We start from the raw sequence: 19,536 nt of genomic DNA on the forward strand, positions 1-19,536 counted from the left end.
TGAAGCACTTGTGCTCTGCCAGCACCATCGGCTCTTGTGTTGGGTTCGGCTCCCAGGAACAGGCAGAGATTGACTGGTGATGTCGGCCAGGGAGGTGAGCTGAGCTATGGCTCTGCAATCATGCCTTCTGTCTTACGTTCTGTACATTGTAGCTTCCTTCCCTCTTCTGAGTGGCTGTAAAATCTGCAGGAAGCTCACTTCCTCCTTGACCCATTCAAATCCACAAGGTTCCAAATTATAGGTGCCATGCCAAGTGTTCCCCTGGGTTCAATTGTCACAAACACCTTTGTGAGTACAGAAGGTGACATTAGCATGCAGTCTCTCTCACCACAGTGAGCCAGTAAATCAGACTCTGCCAGCTATGGGCTCTTGCCTGGTAGCTTTTGGATGCTGTGCTAGGTCAGACAGAATCAGAGAAGCTTAGCAAGTTCTACAAGGCCACACAGCTTGGTCCACTAGCTCCAAGCCCTGGACTCTTGCAAAGCAGCACGTCATACTCCTTGACCACATCCTATAGTCAAAGCACACAGTAGGTGTGCTCTGAGGTGGAACCCAACAGGAGAAAGATTGGCATGGACTGTGCTCTCCCCGACAAGTCTTTCTCAGTAGCCAGGGTACCCAGGCCAAAGGCCACCTTCCTCTGAAAGAGCATGTTTCTTTTAAGTAACGCCTGGAATCTTGTAATGTGCACTCAGCAGGGGCTTCAGAGTCACCAGGAGGAAATGGTTCATTCGGATAGGCAGGGATGATGAACTGAGCAGGTGGGTGGGGCCAAATGGCAGAGCTTGTAGTCTGAGCAGCCTCCTCAACAAGAATCACTGGAGGGAAAAAAAATCTCTCCTGGTCCACTGACCTTTTTTGGGGTTTTAATTTACACCCAGGAGTAAAGAGTCATGTAAGTCTTAGGCATTTGGCTGGACGTCTTCAGTGCTGTCCTAAGAATCGAGAGTCTATTGAGATCTTGTGTTGAAATTATCCTAGATAATCTCCTTGCTGAAATCATTTGCATAACAGACATCACAGGCCGGTTCCCTACAGGCGTGATTATCAGCCAACTATCTGCTGTTTTTCTCTGGACAGGAGGGGCATGCTGGTCTTTGAGGACACTTGGGGATCAAGTCAAGGACCACATAAGACATGTTTCCATCTCTTCCAAGTTGACTTCATTAGCCAGCTTTTACCCAGCCCCAAATTCAGCCCCCAGCACAGAGCTCAAAGAAGTCAACATCCCCAGAGGCATATTCCTGCAAAACAGTTCTTTCCCCAACTGTGGAGACTTGATGGCCAGCACTTACCTGGCCTCCTTTAGAGAAATAGGGTGTATTAGCAATCATGGGTGGAAGTAGCCTTTGGACTGGCCCCTCCTGGCTGGTGAAAATAGAAAAAGAATTGTGGAGGAATGTGCAGTCCACCCCAGCCTTCCTCTTAGCCAAGGATGGGATAAGGAAACCCACAGCCTCCATCTCAGGGCCCTGCAACCTTAGAGAGAGGGAAGGCCCTGGAGTTTCAGTTTACCAGCTGAAGAACCTCAGCTCTGTTCTGGCTGAGGGAGCGTTTGACCAGGGAGATGCCTGTTAATAGTTTCTCTGGACACAGGACTTGACTTGGAAGCATGGAGGTACCTCTCCCAGTGCCATGGTCTGTCACTGGAGTATGGGTAACCCCGACCCTTACTGCTGCACATGCCACGGCGTCCCCAGCACAGTCACTGGGGCTGGGTTCACCTTCCCACTTCCTGCGAGTTCGGTGTGACTGTCAAGCTTGCTTCTCCCGCTAAACTGGGAGAAAAGCAAAGTGTGTTGCTCCACCACCACCACCACCACCCAGCAGTCAGGACGACAGTATTGTGACCGGTAGAATCTGTGGCTTGATCACATGCTCTTTAGAAGCAGGACAGTGTTGGAGACGGGCAATCCCAAACCTTGGCAGCTGCTCCCTTGAGGGTGATCCATGTGGAAGGCAAGGATGATGGAGAAATCATTGAGAAGAATTGTGGTCTTTTGTCTGTGGAAATGTCATTTTCATAACTGACATTTCTCATCACATCTCTGGGACACTATACCCATATCTCAGATGCCCAGTCCTATGGGAGTGTTAGGGTCCTGTAGCATGAATCTTAAAAGGTCTTATTAATAAAATCAAACCTGGCCGGGCGGTGGTGGCGCACGCCTTTAATCCCAGCACTCGGGAGGCAGAGCCAGGCGGATCTCTGTAAGTTCCAGGCCGGCCTGGGCTACCAAGTGAGTTCCAGGAAAGGCGCAAAGCTACACAGAGAAACCCTGTCTCAAAAAACAAAAACAAACAAAAAAAATAAAATAAAATAAAATAAAACCTGAAGCCAGGTATTGGGGTGAATGCTGGAAGATCAGAGAAGCAGAACAAGCCACAGCTTCCTCACCTTGCCAACTCCTCAGCTGATCCTGTTTCCTCAGACTGGAAGCTTCTGAACTGCTGCTAAAAGCCTAAAAGCTTAACCAGCTCTAGTTCCTGGTCCTCACGCCTTATATACCTTTCTGCTTTCTGCCATCACTTCCTGGGATTAAAGGCGTGAGTCACCATGCCTGGCTGTTTCCAGTGTGGCTTTGAACTCACAGAGATCCAGATGGATCTCTGCCACAGAGATCCAGATGGATCTCTGCCTCTGGCATGCTAGGATTAAAGGCGTGTGCTACCACTGCCTAACCTCTATGTTTAATATTATGGCTGTTCTGTTCTCTGACCCCCAGATAAGTTTATTGGGATGCACAATATATCAACCACAGGGTCCCATGCTGGGACAGAGTTCAGAGGGTGTTACATGTGGCCCTGTTTCTTCTCAAGGATTCCCCTGTGATGTTCCTGGTGGCCTCTGGTCTTTGTGGAACAGGTCCCTCTGTCTGGGGTGGGCTTATCAGGTGCGGTCATAACCTGCCCTTCCTTGGATTCCTATCCAGTCACGACTCCATCAAGAGCATTCCCTGAGCCCCAGGACCAGCCGTTGGGGTTTTCTTCTGGGGCTTTCCCAGAAGTTGGCCCTGTGGAGTTCCTAACAAATTCACCACCCAGCAGCCCAGGTCCCTAAGCACTATTGCCTCCTGAGAGTGTGTCTGCTCTTGGCTCGTGGCAGAGTCCACCTTGCCCCATTAGGGACCAAGCAACCTAGACACCATCTGTGCCAAAAATTTCATTCCTTGGTTTCCAGGCACCCAAGGGTCTGCTTATCTCAAGGGGTCTCCATGTACCTTGAAATTATACATTGTGTGTACCATTGTAAAGAAGTTTTCCTCGGAGAACCCGGCAGAGGCTGCCAGGGCAGACCAGGAGAGTTAGAGATGGGGAGCGTGTTTGCATTTCCTGAGCCGTTTCTTGTTGACGCTAGGAAAATGGCTAGCAGCCAGCGTGGGCGCCTTGACAGTGGAGCCCAGATGGCAAAGTTCAGGCTCATATTTGGATTCAGCCCTGAAGCTGACAAAAAGCCAGACTAAGGCTGCCTCAGCCTGGGGAACCCCACCCCCGCCCGTCTCACTGCCGCGCTTCCAGACAGGCCTAAAGTCCCCGCTTCTTCCAAGTGCACTTTTAGAAGCTATTCTTCCCACCTCGTGTCTGTATGGGACATGTGACACACATAACGTGCCCCTACCCAGTGACAGGCGTGTGTCCCCACTTCTAGGACTTGGGACAGTGGCTCCAGGTCTTCCCAGGCTTCACCTCTCCTTTCTTCCCAAACATCTGCAGGATCTCTCTCTTCATAAGAGTTTAAGAGAAGGGGCTGTGCCTTCTTAAGGCTGAAGCCAGAGCAGGGGAAAATGCAGAATAGGGAACAGCCCAGCATGGCCCTAAGTGGAGAAAAGCAAGATTGGGAAGAGCAGGACCTGGGACCCATCACCCACCCTCCATGAACAGAAAGGGAGTGGGGGAGGGGCTCTGGACAAGAAAGAGTCATCTCCCTACCTGGGCCCTAATTACAAATGATTTCATTAGCCCCATCCTGATGTGCAAGACACTAATGAGAGAGAGGTTGGCAGCTCTAAAAATAACCCACTCGTCCTGTTCCTCGATTTAAAGACACAGCCCCAGTGGAGCCGCTGGGCCTGGCTGTCAACTCCAACATCTTTCTTACCACCTCCAGTGTGTGATCAGAGCCTTTGGAGGAGACAGCAGCCCTGCCCCTGGTGGTTGAGACAAGAGGCCAGCAGCAGGGAAACGGGATGGGAGAATGTGCTCCTTGCCCTCTGCTCCCACAGCACCACATGCACGGAGGCTACTGGCGGCTGATGGTGTACTGGGTGAGGCAGACACAGTAACACCGGTGTAGGCTAGCCCCGGTGGGGCTTGTAAACTGAAGAGGTGTGCCAATGTGCCACACTTGAATCACACTAGGTGATTTATGGCTCCTGAGGGAGCCCCCTGCCTAACTGATGCATCCTGGGGGCAAAGGCCATGTTTTACAGTTGTAGTGTACCCATCTGTAAAACAGGGAGAGGCTGGGGAGATGTCTCTGTCAATGAAGTACTTCTGAGGACCTGAGTTCAATCCCCAGAAACCCCATTTCAAAAAATAAAGCTGGATGTGGTGATGTGTGTTTGTAATCTCAGTGCTGGGGAGGAGAGACAGTCTAGCCTGCTTGGTGAGTTCTAAGCCAACGAGAAACTTTGCCTCAAAAAAAGGTGGTGAATGGAGTCTAAGGAACAATACCCAAGGCTGTTCTCTGGCTTCCACATGCACACACACACAAGAGCACATATACACAAACATGCACATGCATCTACATATGCATGTACACCATTGCAGGTGCCGTAGTGCTGGTACAGGCTCATATGGAGCTCATGAATCAAAGAGGTGTGCTAGCGTGCCATGCCTGGGGTGTTCCCCACAAGAGATGTCTTCTGGCTTCTGCCTCTGAGCCCCCTGCCTAGCTGATGCATCCTGAAGGCATAAGCTGCATTTTAGGTTTGAGTGGTGCCTATGTAAAAAGGGGATGGTGGTGCCCCCCTGATGACTGCATGGGACTGAATGGGTTGCCTGGATACTGTGATCCACTCCAGTCTGGCACATAGTTCCAACTGATTGTACCAGAGCCACTGATGTCATCATCATGATCACCTGTCAGTCATCAATCTCTGTCAATCATCAATATTACGTCTGTCTATCAGCAGCAGCAGCAACGTAACAACTGTCAGTCATCAGCACCATGTGGTCAGTCTTTGTACCAGCTCTGTCAATCATCTGGCTGTCATCATTATCATCATCCTTGTCATCACTCCTGTCAATCATCATCACCCCATCAGTTGTCATCATCATCAGTTCTGTCACATCATCATCATCACCCCTGTCACTCATCATCATCATCAGCTCTGACATCATCATCATCCCTGTCACTCATCATCATCATCAGCTCTGTCACATCATCATTATCCCTGTCATTCATCATCATCATCACCCCTGTCACTCATCATCATCATCATCAGCTCTGTCACATTATCATCATCATCACCCCATCACTCATCATCATCATCAGCTCTGTCACATCATCATCACCCCTGTCACTCATCATCATCATCAGCTCTGTCACATCATCATCATCACCCCTGTCACTCATCATCGTCACTGCCATTCCTGCATTGTCATTATCCATCACAAAGGCTAAGGAGGGGCATGTTACTTCACACCTGTCCAGATTAGAAATGGTACTCACTCCCAGCAGCACCTGAGGCCCACCATAGAAAGGTCCAGAGCCACAGAGCCATGACAGTAGAGAACACTCCATAGTGTGAGCACCACCTGCTCCAGGAGATCCCTGCACCCCATGCAGGACCCTTTCCCCAAGCACCGTTGTCAAGGAGGATGTGCAGAGCTGAGCAGAGTTGCCCACAAACCCAACTGCAACCTTGCAAGACTTCACAAGCATGCTGCCATACCCTGTTTTCGTTGGGCTGAAGACAGGGGCATGAACAGACACCTCTGCCTAGTTTCCTTAGAAATCTCCTTCTAGAAGTCTCTAGAACAAAACAGGAAGGCAAGCAGCAAGACCAGATGGACAGAAGCACAATAACTGCAGACAGGGTGGATTTGAATCACCTGAGAAGTCAAGGTTCTGGAGTCAGCGGGGACCCTGAGGAGGGGAAGAGACAGCCAAGCACCCTGAGAAAGCTCTGCCTTGGTGTTCACTGATGTGGGCACCCTGAGGTTCCAGCTAACAGCTCTGACACTCATCCCCTCTTTTGAGATGTGCCAATTCCCATATAAGTTTGTGAGGATTCACAAGGAGGATAGCCTCTGGGTGCCCAGCAGGACATGGGGTAGACCCTGAGCTGATACTGAGTGGATGGGTGAGTGGATGGGTGGATGGATGAGAGAATATCCAGGAAATGTTAGTTAGCCCATGCAATGTCACTTTCAAGGAGGAAAAACTCCTTCTCTGAAGAATCCTAAAGTCCCTCCTATTTCCCCAAGGAGTCTAAGGGACTCCACAGTCTTGAAGAGCTGTGGTGACAACCGGCTACGTCTCTAGAGTCCTCCGGAATTCCATCCCCAAGCTGACATTCATGAGGATGCTACTCCACCACTGCCCAGAGCCCGTCCGCCTGCCGACACTCAGGCCACCCCCAGGCCAGTATGAGAAGGGCATCAGTGTCTACCCAGCATTCTTCACCAGCATGAGAAAGATGAGTGCCAGTCCTCTGGGTTCCGGGAACAGCAGGGTAGAAGAGGTTGTGGTGTTCCCTGGGCCTGAAAGCCCTCAGTGAACTGCAGTGTCTGTGGCTAGATTAGAGGATTCATTAGGGATTTCTTCAATTAAGAGCCACTGTGTTCCACCCTAATGAGGCATTGGTGGGATTTATTAATGAGGTGCCCACGGCTCGGTTTCTCTAACCACTTGGAAAAGCCACTCGGAATGATCAGCCCTCTAAGACTGACTATTTCCTGCACTCACTTCGGTACTGCCCAGGACAGCAGCATGGTGCTCCACATAACCAAAGGACCACTGTTAATGCAAGAAGTCAAAGTGCCCCTCCCACCTGGGGAAGTCCCTCCTCTTCCCAGGGAAAAAGTCTGTCCCCTGCCTGTCCCCTCTCCCTGACTAACTCAGGGCAGTTCTAGACAAAGCTCAAACACCTCAGGGAGCCATGGATAGTTGGGACTCTGACCTTGCCTAAGGTGCTTTCTCACTCCTCATTTCTGTTTTTACCTGAAGCCATGAATATTAAATAAAGACTAGGGGAGCCCATTGTGCCACACTGGGGAGACGGTGCTAGCAGACAGTAACCTGCACATGTTTCACTGTAGGTGACTTCTAGTGGCCAGAATGAGCATTCTGGAATTTCCTATCAGTGAGAGATGCAAAGTCACCGTGGTATGAGATTACTGTGACAATGACTGTGTCCATTCCAGAGAAATCCACAGCAGGCGGCTCAGCCATCATGCAGGAAAGAGGCCTCCATCTCTCCTCTGAAGCAGGGTTTCTCATGCTCCTAAAGGCCTGATTTTTCTGGAAACTGGATGTTGGTTGAGTGGGCAGAGAATGTCTGTCTTTGGTACATTTGACTTCGCATAGCAGATCAAGTGTGTGGAATGACAGCGGAAAGGGCGCCGGTGCTTCCTGCCCTGCCCGGCCGCTCTAGTACTCAAGTCTTCTACCGTGTTCATTGTGATTGACAGCCCAGGTTGACACACTGGGATTAAATAATTTGCTGGGGTCACAGTCTTAGAAATATCTGTGTGAGTTGTGTCCACATGAGACTGTTGCTCAGAATTCCCTGGGCCTTCTCCATGTCCACCTGTCCATCCTCTCTCCTCCCCAGCCCTGACAAGCCTGATTTCCTGCTGTGCCACACAGCGCCCTTTTTCTTCAGTGTTGGGAAAGCTGGGCTTGCCTAATGCACCATCTTCTCAGCCTCCACTCAGTGTTCTGTATCCAAGCTCCACCCAGTAGCCACAGTCACAGCGAAGGAAGCTGGAGTTTGTGCATTTATCCCCTGTCCTTTCTCAAACACCTGGCAAGGCAGCTGCTGCCGACCCTGAGCCCATGGGTGGTGGGAAGCCTGAACCCTTTCTGAAAATGCTCGTTCCCTGTGCCATCTCTGCTCAAACCTGCCCTAGTAGAGGGCCTGAGAGCCACAGTCTCCTCCACCCTCCAGAACAGGTCCCCAGCAGAGCCCCAGCTGGTAATTCTAGCCTCCCCAAGGGATGGTGAGTTTTCTGAAGAGGAGACTCCTTTGGGCTCATCCTCATCCTGGGCTGGTGATGGGGACTGTGTGAGTGTTCAATAACACTCATTGTATAAGGTTGGTACCCAGGCCACAGGTTCAAACACAGCCAGGCCTTGAACTCCAGAGTTGTCTTCCTATGTTGCCCTCACCGTACCAAATGCGTGTTCTAAAAATCTCCAGCAACACTACCTTTAGGATAGTGAACCGATGCTGGTGTGGGGGTGGGGTCAAATACAGAGACTTTGTCCCAGAAGAAGCAGGGATCAGGACTGGAGAGCTGGCTCAGTAATAACCTGAATCTGATTCCCAGCATCCATGGGTAATTCACAACCTCCTATACTCCAGCTCCATGGAATCCAACGCCATCTCTGATCTCCATCAGTACCTTTGTTCACGTGCACATACCCACACAGAGACACGTAGACATAATTAAAAGTAATAAACCTTAAAGGAAGAGTGAGCCATGAGGACCAGACAATGAACTTGAGACCTGGTAGAACAAGCTAGTTCAGCCACATCAACATAGGAGATAGTTTGCAGAAGAGAGCAGAGGGACCTTTTGCAGAGAGCTGAGTTCTGCTGGGATTCTTGATGGACTGAATCCTGTGTGCTGACAGTTCAGACAAGAACGATGCAGGCAAAGGAGGCAGTGACATTCTGATATTGCTCACCTAGCCCGTATATCCTCTAATAGTCAGGCCGATGCTCTATCCTCATAGAGTGGGCCTGTCCAGCAGCACCAAACACCTAAGCAACAGAGGATCACATGACTGCTGAAGGACTTGCAAGTCCAAAGTCAGGAGCCATATGCACAGGCCGTCATCCCCCTCCCTCACCAGCACAGTGCCGGCTTGGCTCAAGGCATCCCTTAGTGAGGTCAGCAGACCAAACCACACTTTCTAGAAACAGCTTCCCTGTTTCGTCAGCATATGGCCACCTCAGGATCTGATGAGCAACATCAAACCAGAGTAAATTAAGCCAGCCTCCAGCCCTGTTCTAGGCTAGCAAGCAGAGATCCACCAGAGTCCAGGTGAGCCACAGGAAGGCAGCTCCCTAGCTGTCGGGCATGGCACCCTGTGGTATCTGGCAAACAGCACCTCCAGACTCCACAGGCCATTTGGGAAAAAGCAGAGAGAAGCAGTTCCTTTGGCCCAGCCCCTTATGGTGGAGTTACCATACACTGTCACAGGCAGGAGGGGGCAGGTGGCTCCTGAGAGGTCTGTGGCATACCTGTGTGTGGCTACAGTGTGCACAGAAGAAAACATCTGGGTGGACTTCATAGAAAGTGATCCTTTGTGCAAATTAGCTGCTATCATCAACAGATCTGCTGTGCTTGGTCTCAGGAGTTCATCAAGAGAGGGGTCTGTTGATTTTCCCTCAGAGAAGGCAGGGTGGGGAGGTCATGACCCTCACCTGAGATTCTGGCAGATTCCTCCTGCACTTCCCATTCATCTGCATGCAGTTCTACCTAGTTGCACATGACCTTGGGGTCTCAGACAGTGCTAGAGTAATGGACTGGGGAAGGTCAATGGGTGGGGGTGGGGGTCTCCACCTACGCTGGGTGAAAATTTTCCAGTGTGGCTCCTTTAAGGTCACCCACAGTCTACAGAAAAACCATCACCCATGTTCTGTAAGCAAGCCCAACTCATTGATTCCCCAGAGTACATTTTGGTGGAATCATACTGTGGCCTGTCACTGGGGCTTCATAAGGAGTGGGTAGATCCATCTTCCTGGGAAGGAATTCTCAAATCAGACCGGCTGCACAGGATGCAGAAGGCTGCCTGCAGCTCCAGATGACACCCTTCGGATTCCCAGGCTAGGTTGGGAACGAGAGAAGCAACTTCTGCTGCAACAATAACCTCAACTCTACCCCCACCAGACCCTTGTAACAAAATCCATCAGAGTGTGGAGCCACATGTCCCAAATCCCCCTGCTACTCTGCTCTGAGGAAGCTCTATGGCCAGTGGCTTGGTACTCCCAGGGCATCATCACCCCAGTGCTCTCAAACATCCCAGCACAAAAAGAGGTAGCCCCCTCTCTGCATGGACTCTCACCTGGGAGCCAGGAATGCAAGCTGGAGCAAGCTGCAGGGCAGAGAGCCTGTCCCCAGCGGCACACAGTTCCTCACCAAATGATGGGTGTTTCTGGCCCACACATCACAGCAGGTTCAAGACAAAGATGCAGGTCGAAGGGAACTGAGCCAGGAGGGGGCGCCAGTGCATGACCCCTGCCAGGGCTAACTGTTCAAGTCTCATTAAGGAAGAGTGTTATTTCCAGTGGGTTCCTTAACAACAGCAACAGTTCTCACAATCACCCATCCACAAGGTCATCCCCACCCATCACACTCAACTAAGCATCTTCCATGATCCTCCACAGGTTCATTCCGTCCTCATCCCGGGGCTGAATCAGGGCCTTTGACTGCTGTCCCACCTTAGGACATTTCCTCTGACACTGAGGAGGGGCAGACACTGCCTCTATACTGCCCCCTCTAGCCTCCCCTGTTGTCCTGGCCCCTGGGGTTTTGTTTACACACTGGCTCGTCCATTTGTTGTCCTCTGCACACCAAGATCCACTGAGCAAGCTCTGAGTCTGCCTGTCCCACACCTAGAACCCTGGCTGGATGGTAGGGAGGCCCTGAGCAAATGTGGGAGGGAGGGCTGAAGGAGCGGGGAGATGGAGTCAGAATGGCTGGTTCTGTGAGCTTAACGGCAGGCGTGAAGGCTCATCTGTTCCTCGGCAAGGATCCAGCTACACGCTCACCTCTGGCTCGTTTGATCTTTCTCAACTCACCTAACAAGGGAAATAATAAAACGATGTGTTCGCAGACACAGCACAATTCTGCTTAGGGGAGACACCGTCTACTGCCCCCATGAATGTCAGGCCACCTCTGCAAACGTGTGCCACCCCAGTTCCACCCATGGAGCCAGCAATTAAAAATGATAAGGGCTAAGGTTTAAAGCCAGCCTCCTGATGAAAGCCGAGCTTCCTTCTGAAGCTCAAGGTGACTGGGATGCAGGGAGCATGGGATGCATCTGCAGACGTGTGTGCAAGCATGGCTGCATCTGTGCTGCTGGGTCTGTGGGGACAGGAGAGGTGTAGGGTAACATTTTAGACAAAGGTATCTGAACCCTCCTGGAAAGACAAAAGAAATGGTGCTGGGCTGAGGACCCATTATGATGGCTGTGTGTTCATGTTCAGGGAGTGCTAGACTGCTGGACTGTGGGAGGGCCACTTCCACACAATGGGACTTTGAAAAGAGTTCTGACAGGTGAGGTTTGGCCCCTGGTGTAACTGAAGAGATGCACACAAGGCCAGGAGCAGTCCAAGAGCATCAGCTTGCTTCATGCTTTACTGTTGAGCCTTAGACAGACATAGTCAAAGTGTCCTGAAGCCAGGCACAGTGCTCAGTAGTGCACACTCGCAATGCCAGCACTCAGGAGGCTGAAGCAAGCATATCTCCATGAGTCTGAAGCCATCTTCGGCTAAATAGTGAGACCTTATCTCAAAAAAAATTTAAGCCCTAGTATGGAAAGAGAAGGAAGGTGTTTGTGATGGCCCTGAAACAAGCCGCAGGGATTCGATGCAGTGTGGGCTTTGCCCACAGGTCCTCTGCTTCAGTGGCACTCAGCTCTACACTGCCTTCTAGCCCTGGTCACTCTGGCTGTAACTGTCCTTCAACGACTGCAGTTTGTTTTTCACACACCAGGGTCGCACACAGCACACAGGACTCCAGTGCCTGCTGGAATCCCTCTGCGGGTGCCCTGCTGCAGCCCAAAGGGCCTTCTTCATCACCACTCCTGACTCCAGAGAGCTCCCTACCACCACCCATGGAGGAGTTAAGGGATCAGTCCCCAATGCTATCAAGTTGGTTTTACTAGGAATTGGCTTTTGGAGTGCAGGGGCTTATCTGAGTAGTGCTGCTCTTACCACAAACCAGCCACTGTCCTTTTTATCTTTATTGCTAACAGCTGGGGGTCAGCAGTGATGGGTCCACTGGATTTGTTGCTGATTTTAATTTGTATATGACTGGGGCAAACAGTTTGCTAATTTCTTTTCATTTGGAAAAAAAGAGTTCATCAATGGAAAAGTAAATAGTGCCAAGGAGCCACAACCCAACCCTTTGTCCATCTGAGAAATGGGGACCTTCCAGTCCTTGTTGTCTGGAGAGAAAGAATTCAGTTGAGAGACACAGATAGGTTAAGCAGAAGTTTGTTTAGTAAAGCAAAGCAAACCCCCCTTGGAGTGAGCTGCCCCAAAGTGCAGAACAGTCCACTGGGCTCTGCCTTATGATTTTACATTTATTCATTAATCTGTTTGTTTGTTTATGTGAGGGCAGCACATGCCACAGTGTTCATGTGGCAGTCAGGAGACAGCTTGTGGGAGTCGGTTACGTTCTTCTGACCCAGGGATCCCAGGGATCAAACTCAAGTCATCGGGCTTCACGGCAGGTGCCTTCATCAGTGAGCCATCTCACCAGCCGGCCCTGCATTGTGGGGTTTACGTTTTAAGTAATGAGTTGGGTAGCGTACTCATGGAGTAAGAGTGACCCTTACCTCTCCCAAATCATAGTGGACTCCATTCTAGAGTAGTCCTGGAACTCACTCTGTAGACCAGGCTGGCCTCAAACTCAGAGGTCTGCCTGTCTCTGCCTTCCAAGCACTGGCATTAGAAACTGAGCCACTGTGCCAGGCTTGAAAGTGTTTCTAAATATAATGAGACCAGACACTTCTGCTCTGTCAGAGAGCAGAGTCAAACCCACAGTACAAGTGAAGTTATAATGACATCAAGTTATTTGAGGATCCAGGCCCTTTGACAGAGAAAAATGTGAGAGAATGAATGCCTGTGGCTTAGCCTCTGATACAGACACCTAGCTCCAGCTTCAAGGATACTTAGCCACAGAAAGGCACCCTGACCCTCAGAAGACACAGCCAGGTTCTCTACCCTGATGACTCTGTCACTGACAGAGCGTAAGTGCCTGGTCTTATTAGATTTAAAAACACTTTCAAGCCAGGCATAGTGGTGCACATCTTTAATCCCAGCACTGAGGAGGCAGAGGCAAGCATATCTCTGAATTCAAGGCCAGCCTAGTTTACAAAGAGAGTTCCAGGACAGCCAGGGCTACATAGAGAAAACTTGTCTCAAATAATAATAATAAAATAAAGACACATTCATATTAAACCCATAAGCAGGAGGAACCAGCAACTGGGGAGACATCTCTAGTGAATGATTCCAGACAAGGGAACCCACATGTTATTTGTTATTCCAAGGCAGGCAGCAATAAAAGGTGAACATGCAGGAAAAACACTTTATCAAATGTAAGTGCAAGTCGCTTTTTTTAGTTTCTAGAATAAATAGTAATTAAATCATGTAAGCTGTGACAGTGAAATTGCTTATAAAACCAATCCTCCCACCATAATTGCTTAGATACCCACATTTTTATAAATACTGGGTAACTTTATCCATTGCTTTTATCAGCAGAATGTGACACCAGCTGTTGGTGCTTCATAATTTACCACCGAGTTGGGTGACAGTCACAAAAGCGTGTGTCTAAAAAATGCACCTCCGTGGGCCAGATGAATATGTAGTCTTGGCGATGTCTCTTTCTGTGGTGGAGCTGGAAATGGCTGAAGCGCTGGTACATCAGGAGGGGCCAACAATTTCGTTGCCTAATTGATGTTTTGGAAGCAAAATGATGCAGGATACCCAGCAGTGTCATAGGCTTTGTTAACTCTGTCACTAACCAAGAAAGTCTATGGCTGAGCCAGGCCTGTCATCCTGCCTCTGCCCCAGCAGGACCCAGGTGTCTGACAAGTGTCAGATCTCACTAAGCCATGGAAGGGCCAGCCATGCAAATCCCATTTCCAGAATGTTCTAATGTGGAGGGGGAGAGTCTTGACGTGCCAACTTTCTCTGGTTCCTTCATTGCACTCAACTCCCTTGGGCACAAAAAAACAGATCCAAAGGACTGGGCGTCTACACTGACAGGCAGAGGCTGGTGTGAGGCAAGAGGTGGGAATGTGAAAGTCTTCCAGTGGGTAGAGGTTCCTGCTTCCACTGAGCCACACAAGCTCTGCATGGGGCAGAAACTGTCCGGAGTGGAGGTTGTCCACCTGGGTTTGGAGGGTTGATGCTCATCCATCCTTTTTCTTGGCCTCCAGCTACTTCTCCTGGAAGACAAAGGCGACCCCAGTGAGGTCTCTGCTGTCTGAGGGCTACTTGGGGCCCAGATGCTGTACCTGCCACTGCAGCCTTTCACCTGCTGGCCACCTGACCATCTTCTCTCCTCTTACAGTCAAGTTCAGCAGCTGCTTGGGCACCAAAGGGACGCAGTATGAGACCAACAGTTTGGACTTCAAAGTCGGGGCAGATGGGACAGTCTTCGCCACCCGGGAGCTGAAGATCCCCTCAGAGCAGGTGGCCTTTACTGTGACTGCACGGGAACACCAGACTGCTGAGCAATGGGATGCCATGGTGCGGCTGCTGGTAGCTCAGACTTCATCCCCACACTCTGAACACAAGGTAAGATGAGACAGCACAAGCAGGAAGGTCTGAGTCCAGAGCCAAAGTGTCCCCTACTCTGGGCGGTCCCCAGCAGAGCCTTTCCCTGACTCCTAGAAAATGAAGGTTGACAGATCTTTGTCTGTGCCCATCAAAGGCACAGCATCACCCCTAGCCTCCACACCATTCATTCTGAGGTGATAGAGTTGCTCTCATGGGTAGGACATGTGACAAGCACACCGGGCCCTGAGCTTAGTCTACTAAACTGCCTTCTTTGTTGTGTTTTGAATGAGTTACCCACACTTCCATCCTGTTCTACAAACCACAAATTCTGTGTGTAGCCTGGGCTCTGAGTGTTGAGCCTACTAGTAGCTTTCAAGGTCAGGAGAGCTGGCAGGTAAAGCAGATGAACCACAAGGCTGGGAAAACCAGGGTAAGTTAGTTCAGAGCTACGGAGACATGGAGGGAGAGCCAAAAGGAGAGAGAACAGACAGGAAGAGAGAGATGCGAGGGATGGGGAGAAAGGTGAGGAGAATGAGAGACAGAGAGGGGACAGCAGAGAGGGTTGATAAATGGGGAGGGGAGGGGTGATAAGTGAGGAGGGGAGGGGTGATAAGTGAGGAGGGGAGGGGTGATAAGTGAGGAGGGGAGGGGTGATAAGTGAGGAGGGGAGGGGTGATAGAAGATGGAGGGATGAAGAGATAGAGAGAAAGAGGTGGAGGCAGGAAAGGAGAGAGGACTAGAGAGAGGCAAAAGGGAAGAGGGAGGGAGGGAGAGGGAGGGGTGAAGGTCAGTCATGGAGGGTCAGGAAAATGAAGAGACGTGAGTTCTCCTGTGGTGTCTGCAGTCTGTGCTCCCTCTCAGCCCCCAGCTGTGTCCCCGGAAAATAAAGGGGGTGAGGGCACCTCCCCTGTCCTGGTCCCGAGATCACTCTTCTGCACTGTCCAGCACTCTGACCAGACTCCACGCAGCCTCCGTGACATCCTCTCTGTTCCATTCTTGCTTGTGCTGGGAAGCCTAGGTAGCCGTACCAGCCTCCAGGCATCAGAACTGGGGCTAGCATGGCTCTTAAAATTGTCCTCGGCAGCTTGCAGCCTGGGGGCCTGCAATAGGGAGACACTGAGAAAACCAGCGTGCTTAGAGGAGAGCATGACAGGTCCCTCGAACTCCGTGTGCTTCCATAATCACAGTGCAGCATAGAGCAGTCTCAGGCAGCTGCAAGGGGGCTCCCCCAGGAAATGCCCACAAGACCTGAAGTTAGTTGAACAAAGGTAACCACATTCTTTTATATGGGTTTACCCGGAATCTTACATAACTGAATGCACCTTTGAAAGCCTCTTAGAGGGAGAAAATCTGCACATTTCCAAAAACCTATCTGACCAAGGAACCCTTTGTGAAACAGCTTGCAGGGCAGGTGTGCCAAGGAATCCACTTTGGGTTTTGATCTTTTTTTCTTGAATCCAAGTAGGAGCAGAAACTTAGGAGGATATTCTTCCCCACCATGGTGTGGAAAAGCAGGTCATGAGAGCATTTTCTGGGTACGGGAATCAAGCATCTTAACATATTACTAGTACACACACACACACACACACACACACACACACACACACACCCTTCCCCTGCCTATGGATGCTGAAGACTCCAAGACAGGCCGGTGTGGCTGCTCGCACTTCCCTGTGTGCTCGTCATGCACGACACTCTTCGCCAGGCTATTTCCCCTCAGTGCTAGTTACTCCTCTTGCTGCTGCCGTGTGAAATGCCTGACAAGAAGCAAGCCGAGTGAAGATGAGTCTGTGGCTCACAGTTCAGGAAGGCACAGTCCGTTATGGAGGGGAAGCCGTGGTAGCAGGAAGGCAAGGCTGCCGGGCACATTGCATCCACACTTGCGAAGCAGAAGGAGGTGAACAGTGGTCCTCAGCTCCCTTTCTCCTTGTTGTTCAGCCGAGGACCCCAGCCACGGGGTGGTGCTGCCACTGTTGGGGTGGATCTTCCCATCTCAGCTAACATAATCTGGAGACTTGCTCACAGACATGCGCAGAGGCTTGTCCTCTCAGGGATTCTCCATCGTATCAAACTGGCAATCGATGTTAATCATCACAGCTGTGACTTCCTGAGTCAAGCAGCTCCAGGCTCTGGATTGTGATGCAGAAACTCTGGACCTGGTGATCAAAACTCAGGCTCCTTACAGCCCGTCAGAGGCTTGGGGTAAAATTATTGACTGAGAATAGATCAATGTCTTTCGTTAGGCTCGTCACTGAAGCAAGCTCAGATGCATTGCTGCAGTTAGCGGCTTCTAGCACTCCACACCTCAGAAGATAGCCTAGAAAGGGACCAACAAACACCATAAGGGACAAAATACTCGTGTCCCAGGCTCAGAGGGCCTGTGAGCCCAATCATCCCTGACCCATGACTTCAGGTGACAGCAGCCTCTCCAGTATTCCAGTCTTCCACTGAGTTTCACGTCTCTCTTACTGCCAACGGCCCTGTCCTGACTCTAGAGTTCCACTCAGACCCCACTCCAGTGGTGTGAACCCAACTAAATCTCAGTTTGTCATCCCAAGGATAGAAGGCGCCATTGTCTCTACATCACAGATAGTAAAGATGAGCGGTGTCACCCAGCCTCTTTCATGGGGGAGAACTGGTCCTCTGGGTGGGAATAAATGATGACTCTCTAGGTTCAGCTGAGCCTGGCAGAGGAAAAGCTAAGATTCTCCAGTTTGCTACTGGGGGGTTGGGGAATTTCAGGGTTGATTATCCTGGAATAGAGAGCAGTGATGCCATCCATATCCTGTTCTGTGAGCTAAGGAGAGTGCACCATGAGGTTCTGTGAGCTAAGGAGGTCACACTGAGTAGCCTGTTGCACTGTTGATGCTACATCCCAGCCCTCACGGTCCTGTGCTCAGCACCGTCACTGCTCTTCATCCCAGGGCAGAGCCCAGGGGCTGGGGAAGAAGGAGGTGTGGAGCCCAGGGAAGAACTGTGGGATCCTGGTATCCGTCGGTACTCCCTTACAGGAATGGAAATACTGATTCACTCTTCAGCACACTGTCACTCTAGCAGTGGATCAAGGTGACCCCAGTTCCTGGTGTTCCCGTCTGCCTGCCACAGCAAAGGCAGGGCTCCTCTAGGGAAGATTTTGGTTCAAGCTTTAAATCAAATCTCCTGCCATATACAATGTCTAGCACTCAAGTGAAAATAACCAAACATATGAAATGGAAGAAGACAAAATTAGTGAAAATCCAGGAAAGCAACAAATCATAGACCAGAGAGCTGCAAAAATGGGACTGTGCTGAATGTGTTCACAAAACTGAATAAGAGCTTTTGACAAGACTGGAAGAATTTGGAATTGAAAAATATGATAAGCAAAACCAAATTTTTGTGGATAGATATTGTTATCAATGGAAATTAGACACAGATGAAGAGAATTCCCAAAGCAGTTATTCAGACTAAAGCATGATGGTCTACGCAGAGAAAGTTCTGGCAGGCGTGTGTTTGGACTATGGGAGCAGGAGCTACACGGAGCAGCAGGGAGGTCTGTGAAGACGAAGGTGGGAAATGTCCCACCTGGACACAGACCTGCAGACACATGTCCAGGAGTCCTAAAACCTAGGCAGCCCCAAAATAGAAGAAACTCAGTTCACACCTTAAAACAGATTAAACCTGAGCTCGAAAGAAAAGAAAACAGAGTGGCAGTGGGAGGGAGAACAGCTGAGGCTTGGGATCACAGGGACGTTGGGGCTGCAGGGTAAGGAAGCTTGTTTGTGCAGTGCCAAAAGAAGGGAGGAATCTGCTGTTGGTGAAACAACCCTTTACCACAAAAAGCTGAGTAACAGCATTATCAAACCAACCAAAGCTTTAAGAAATTGTTATGAGTTAGTTCTCTGGACTGGTTAAGGTTAACAATGGGGTGAAGTGAAGGATGGATGGTTGAGGTGGAGAATGGATGAGGTGAGGAGGGGTGAGGTGAGGGATGGGTGAGGTGAGGGAGGGGTGAGGTGAGGAGGGGTGAGGTGAAGGATGGGTGAGGTGAAGAGGGGTGAGGTGAAGGATGTGGGAGGTGAAGGATGGGTGAGGTGAGGAGGGGTGAGGTGAGGGATGGGTGAGGTGAGGGAGGGGTGAGGTGAGGAGGGGTGAGGTGAAGGATGGGTGAGGTGAGGAGGGGTGAGGTGAAGGATGTGGGAGGTGAAGGATGGGTGAGGGTTCAAGACAGGAAGACAAAATGGTGTGTTAACAGCACATGTGGGAAACAGGGAGTGTGTGAACTCTGGGAAGGAAACATATGAACTCTGAGAAGTGGCTGCTGGCACCACAAAGACCTGAGACACATTGTTCTGGAACAGAGGTTCTCAACCTGTGTGTTGCAACCCAAAAAAGACCACCAGAAAACTCAGATACTTACATTATGATTCACAAGAATAGCAAAATTCCAGTTATGAATTAGTAACAAAAATAATTTTATGGTTGGGGGTCACCACAACATGAGGAACTGTATTAAAGGGTCGAAGCATTAGGAAGGTTGAGAATCTCTGCTCTGGAAAATTCTGGCATCCAATTTTAATAAAGTTGATCATTCCTTACCCAGAATGCTTGAGGCCAGACGGTTTCAGACTTCTTCATATTTTAGAATATTTGCATAAGACTATAGTGAGGCATCTTGGGGATACAACCCAAGGCTAAACACAGGCATTATCTATTTCATCTACATTTTGTACACTTAGCCTGGAGCTGTGTGTACATGTGTGTATGTGTGTGTACATGTGTGTATGTGTTGTGTACGTGTGTGTGTGTGTGTGTGTGTGTGTGTGTGTGTGTGTGTGTGTGTGTGTGTTTGCTATGACTTATCATAAGA

At 50.2% G+C, this 19,536-nt stretch overlaps 1 protein-coding gene across 3 annotated transcripts in view; it reads left to right on the forward strand.

Moving 5' to 3' along the window:
* Nucleotides 1-19,536, forward strand: part of Cdh4 (cadherin 4) — a 500,103-nt gene that overhangs the window by 343,460 nt on the left and 137,107 nt on the right. For all 3 annotated transcript variants that reach the window (XM_052722882.1, XM_052722884.1, XM_052722883.1), the window contains exon 3: nucleotides 14,482-14,708. In XM_052722882.1, the coding sequence (XP_052578842.1) occupies nucleotides 14,482-14,708 (227 nt within the window). The remainder of the gene's footprint in view (nucleotides 1-14,481; nucleotides 14,709-19,536) is intronic.

Source organism: Peromyscus californicus, unplaced genomic scaffold (assembly GCF_007827085.1).
Source record: "Peromyscus californicus insignis strain IS unplaced genomic scaffold, ASM782708v3 Scaffold_7__1_contigs__length_154581171, whole genome shotgun sequence".
In the NCBI taxonomy this organism is placed as follows: domain Eukaryota; kingdom Metazoa; phylum Chordata; class Mammalia; order Rodentia; family Cricetidae; genus Peromyscus; species Peromyscus californicus.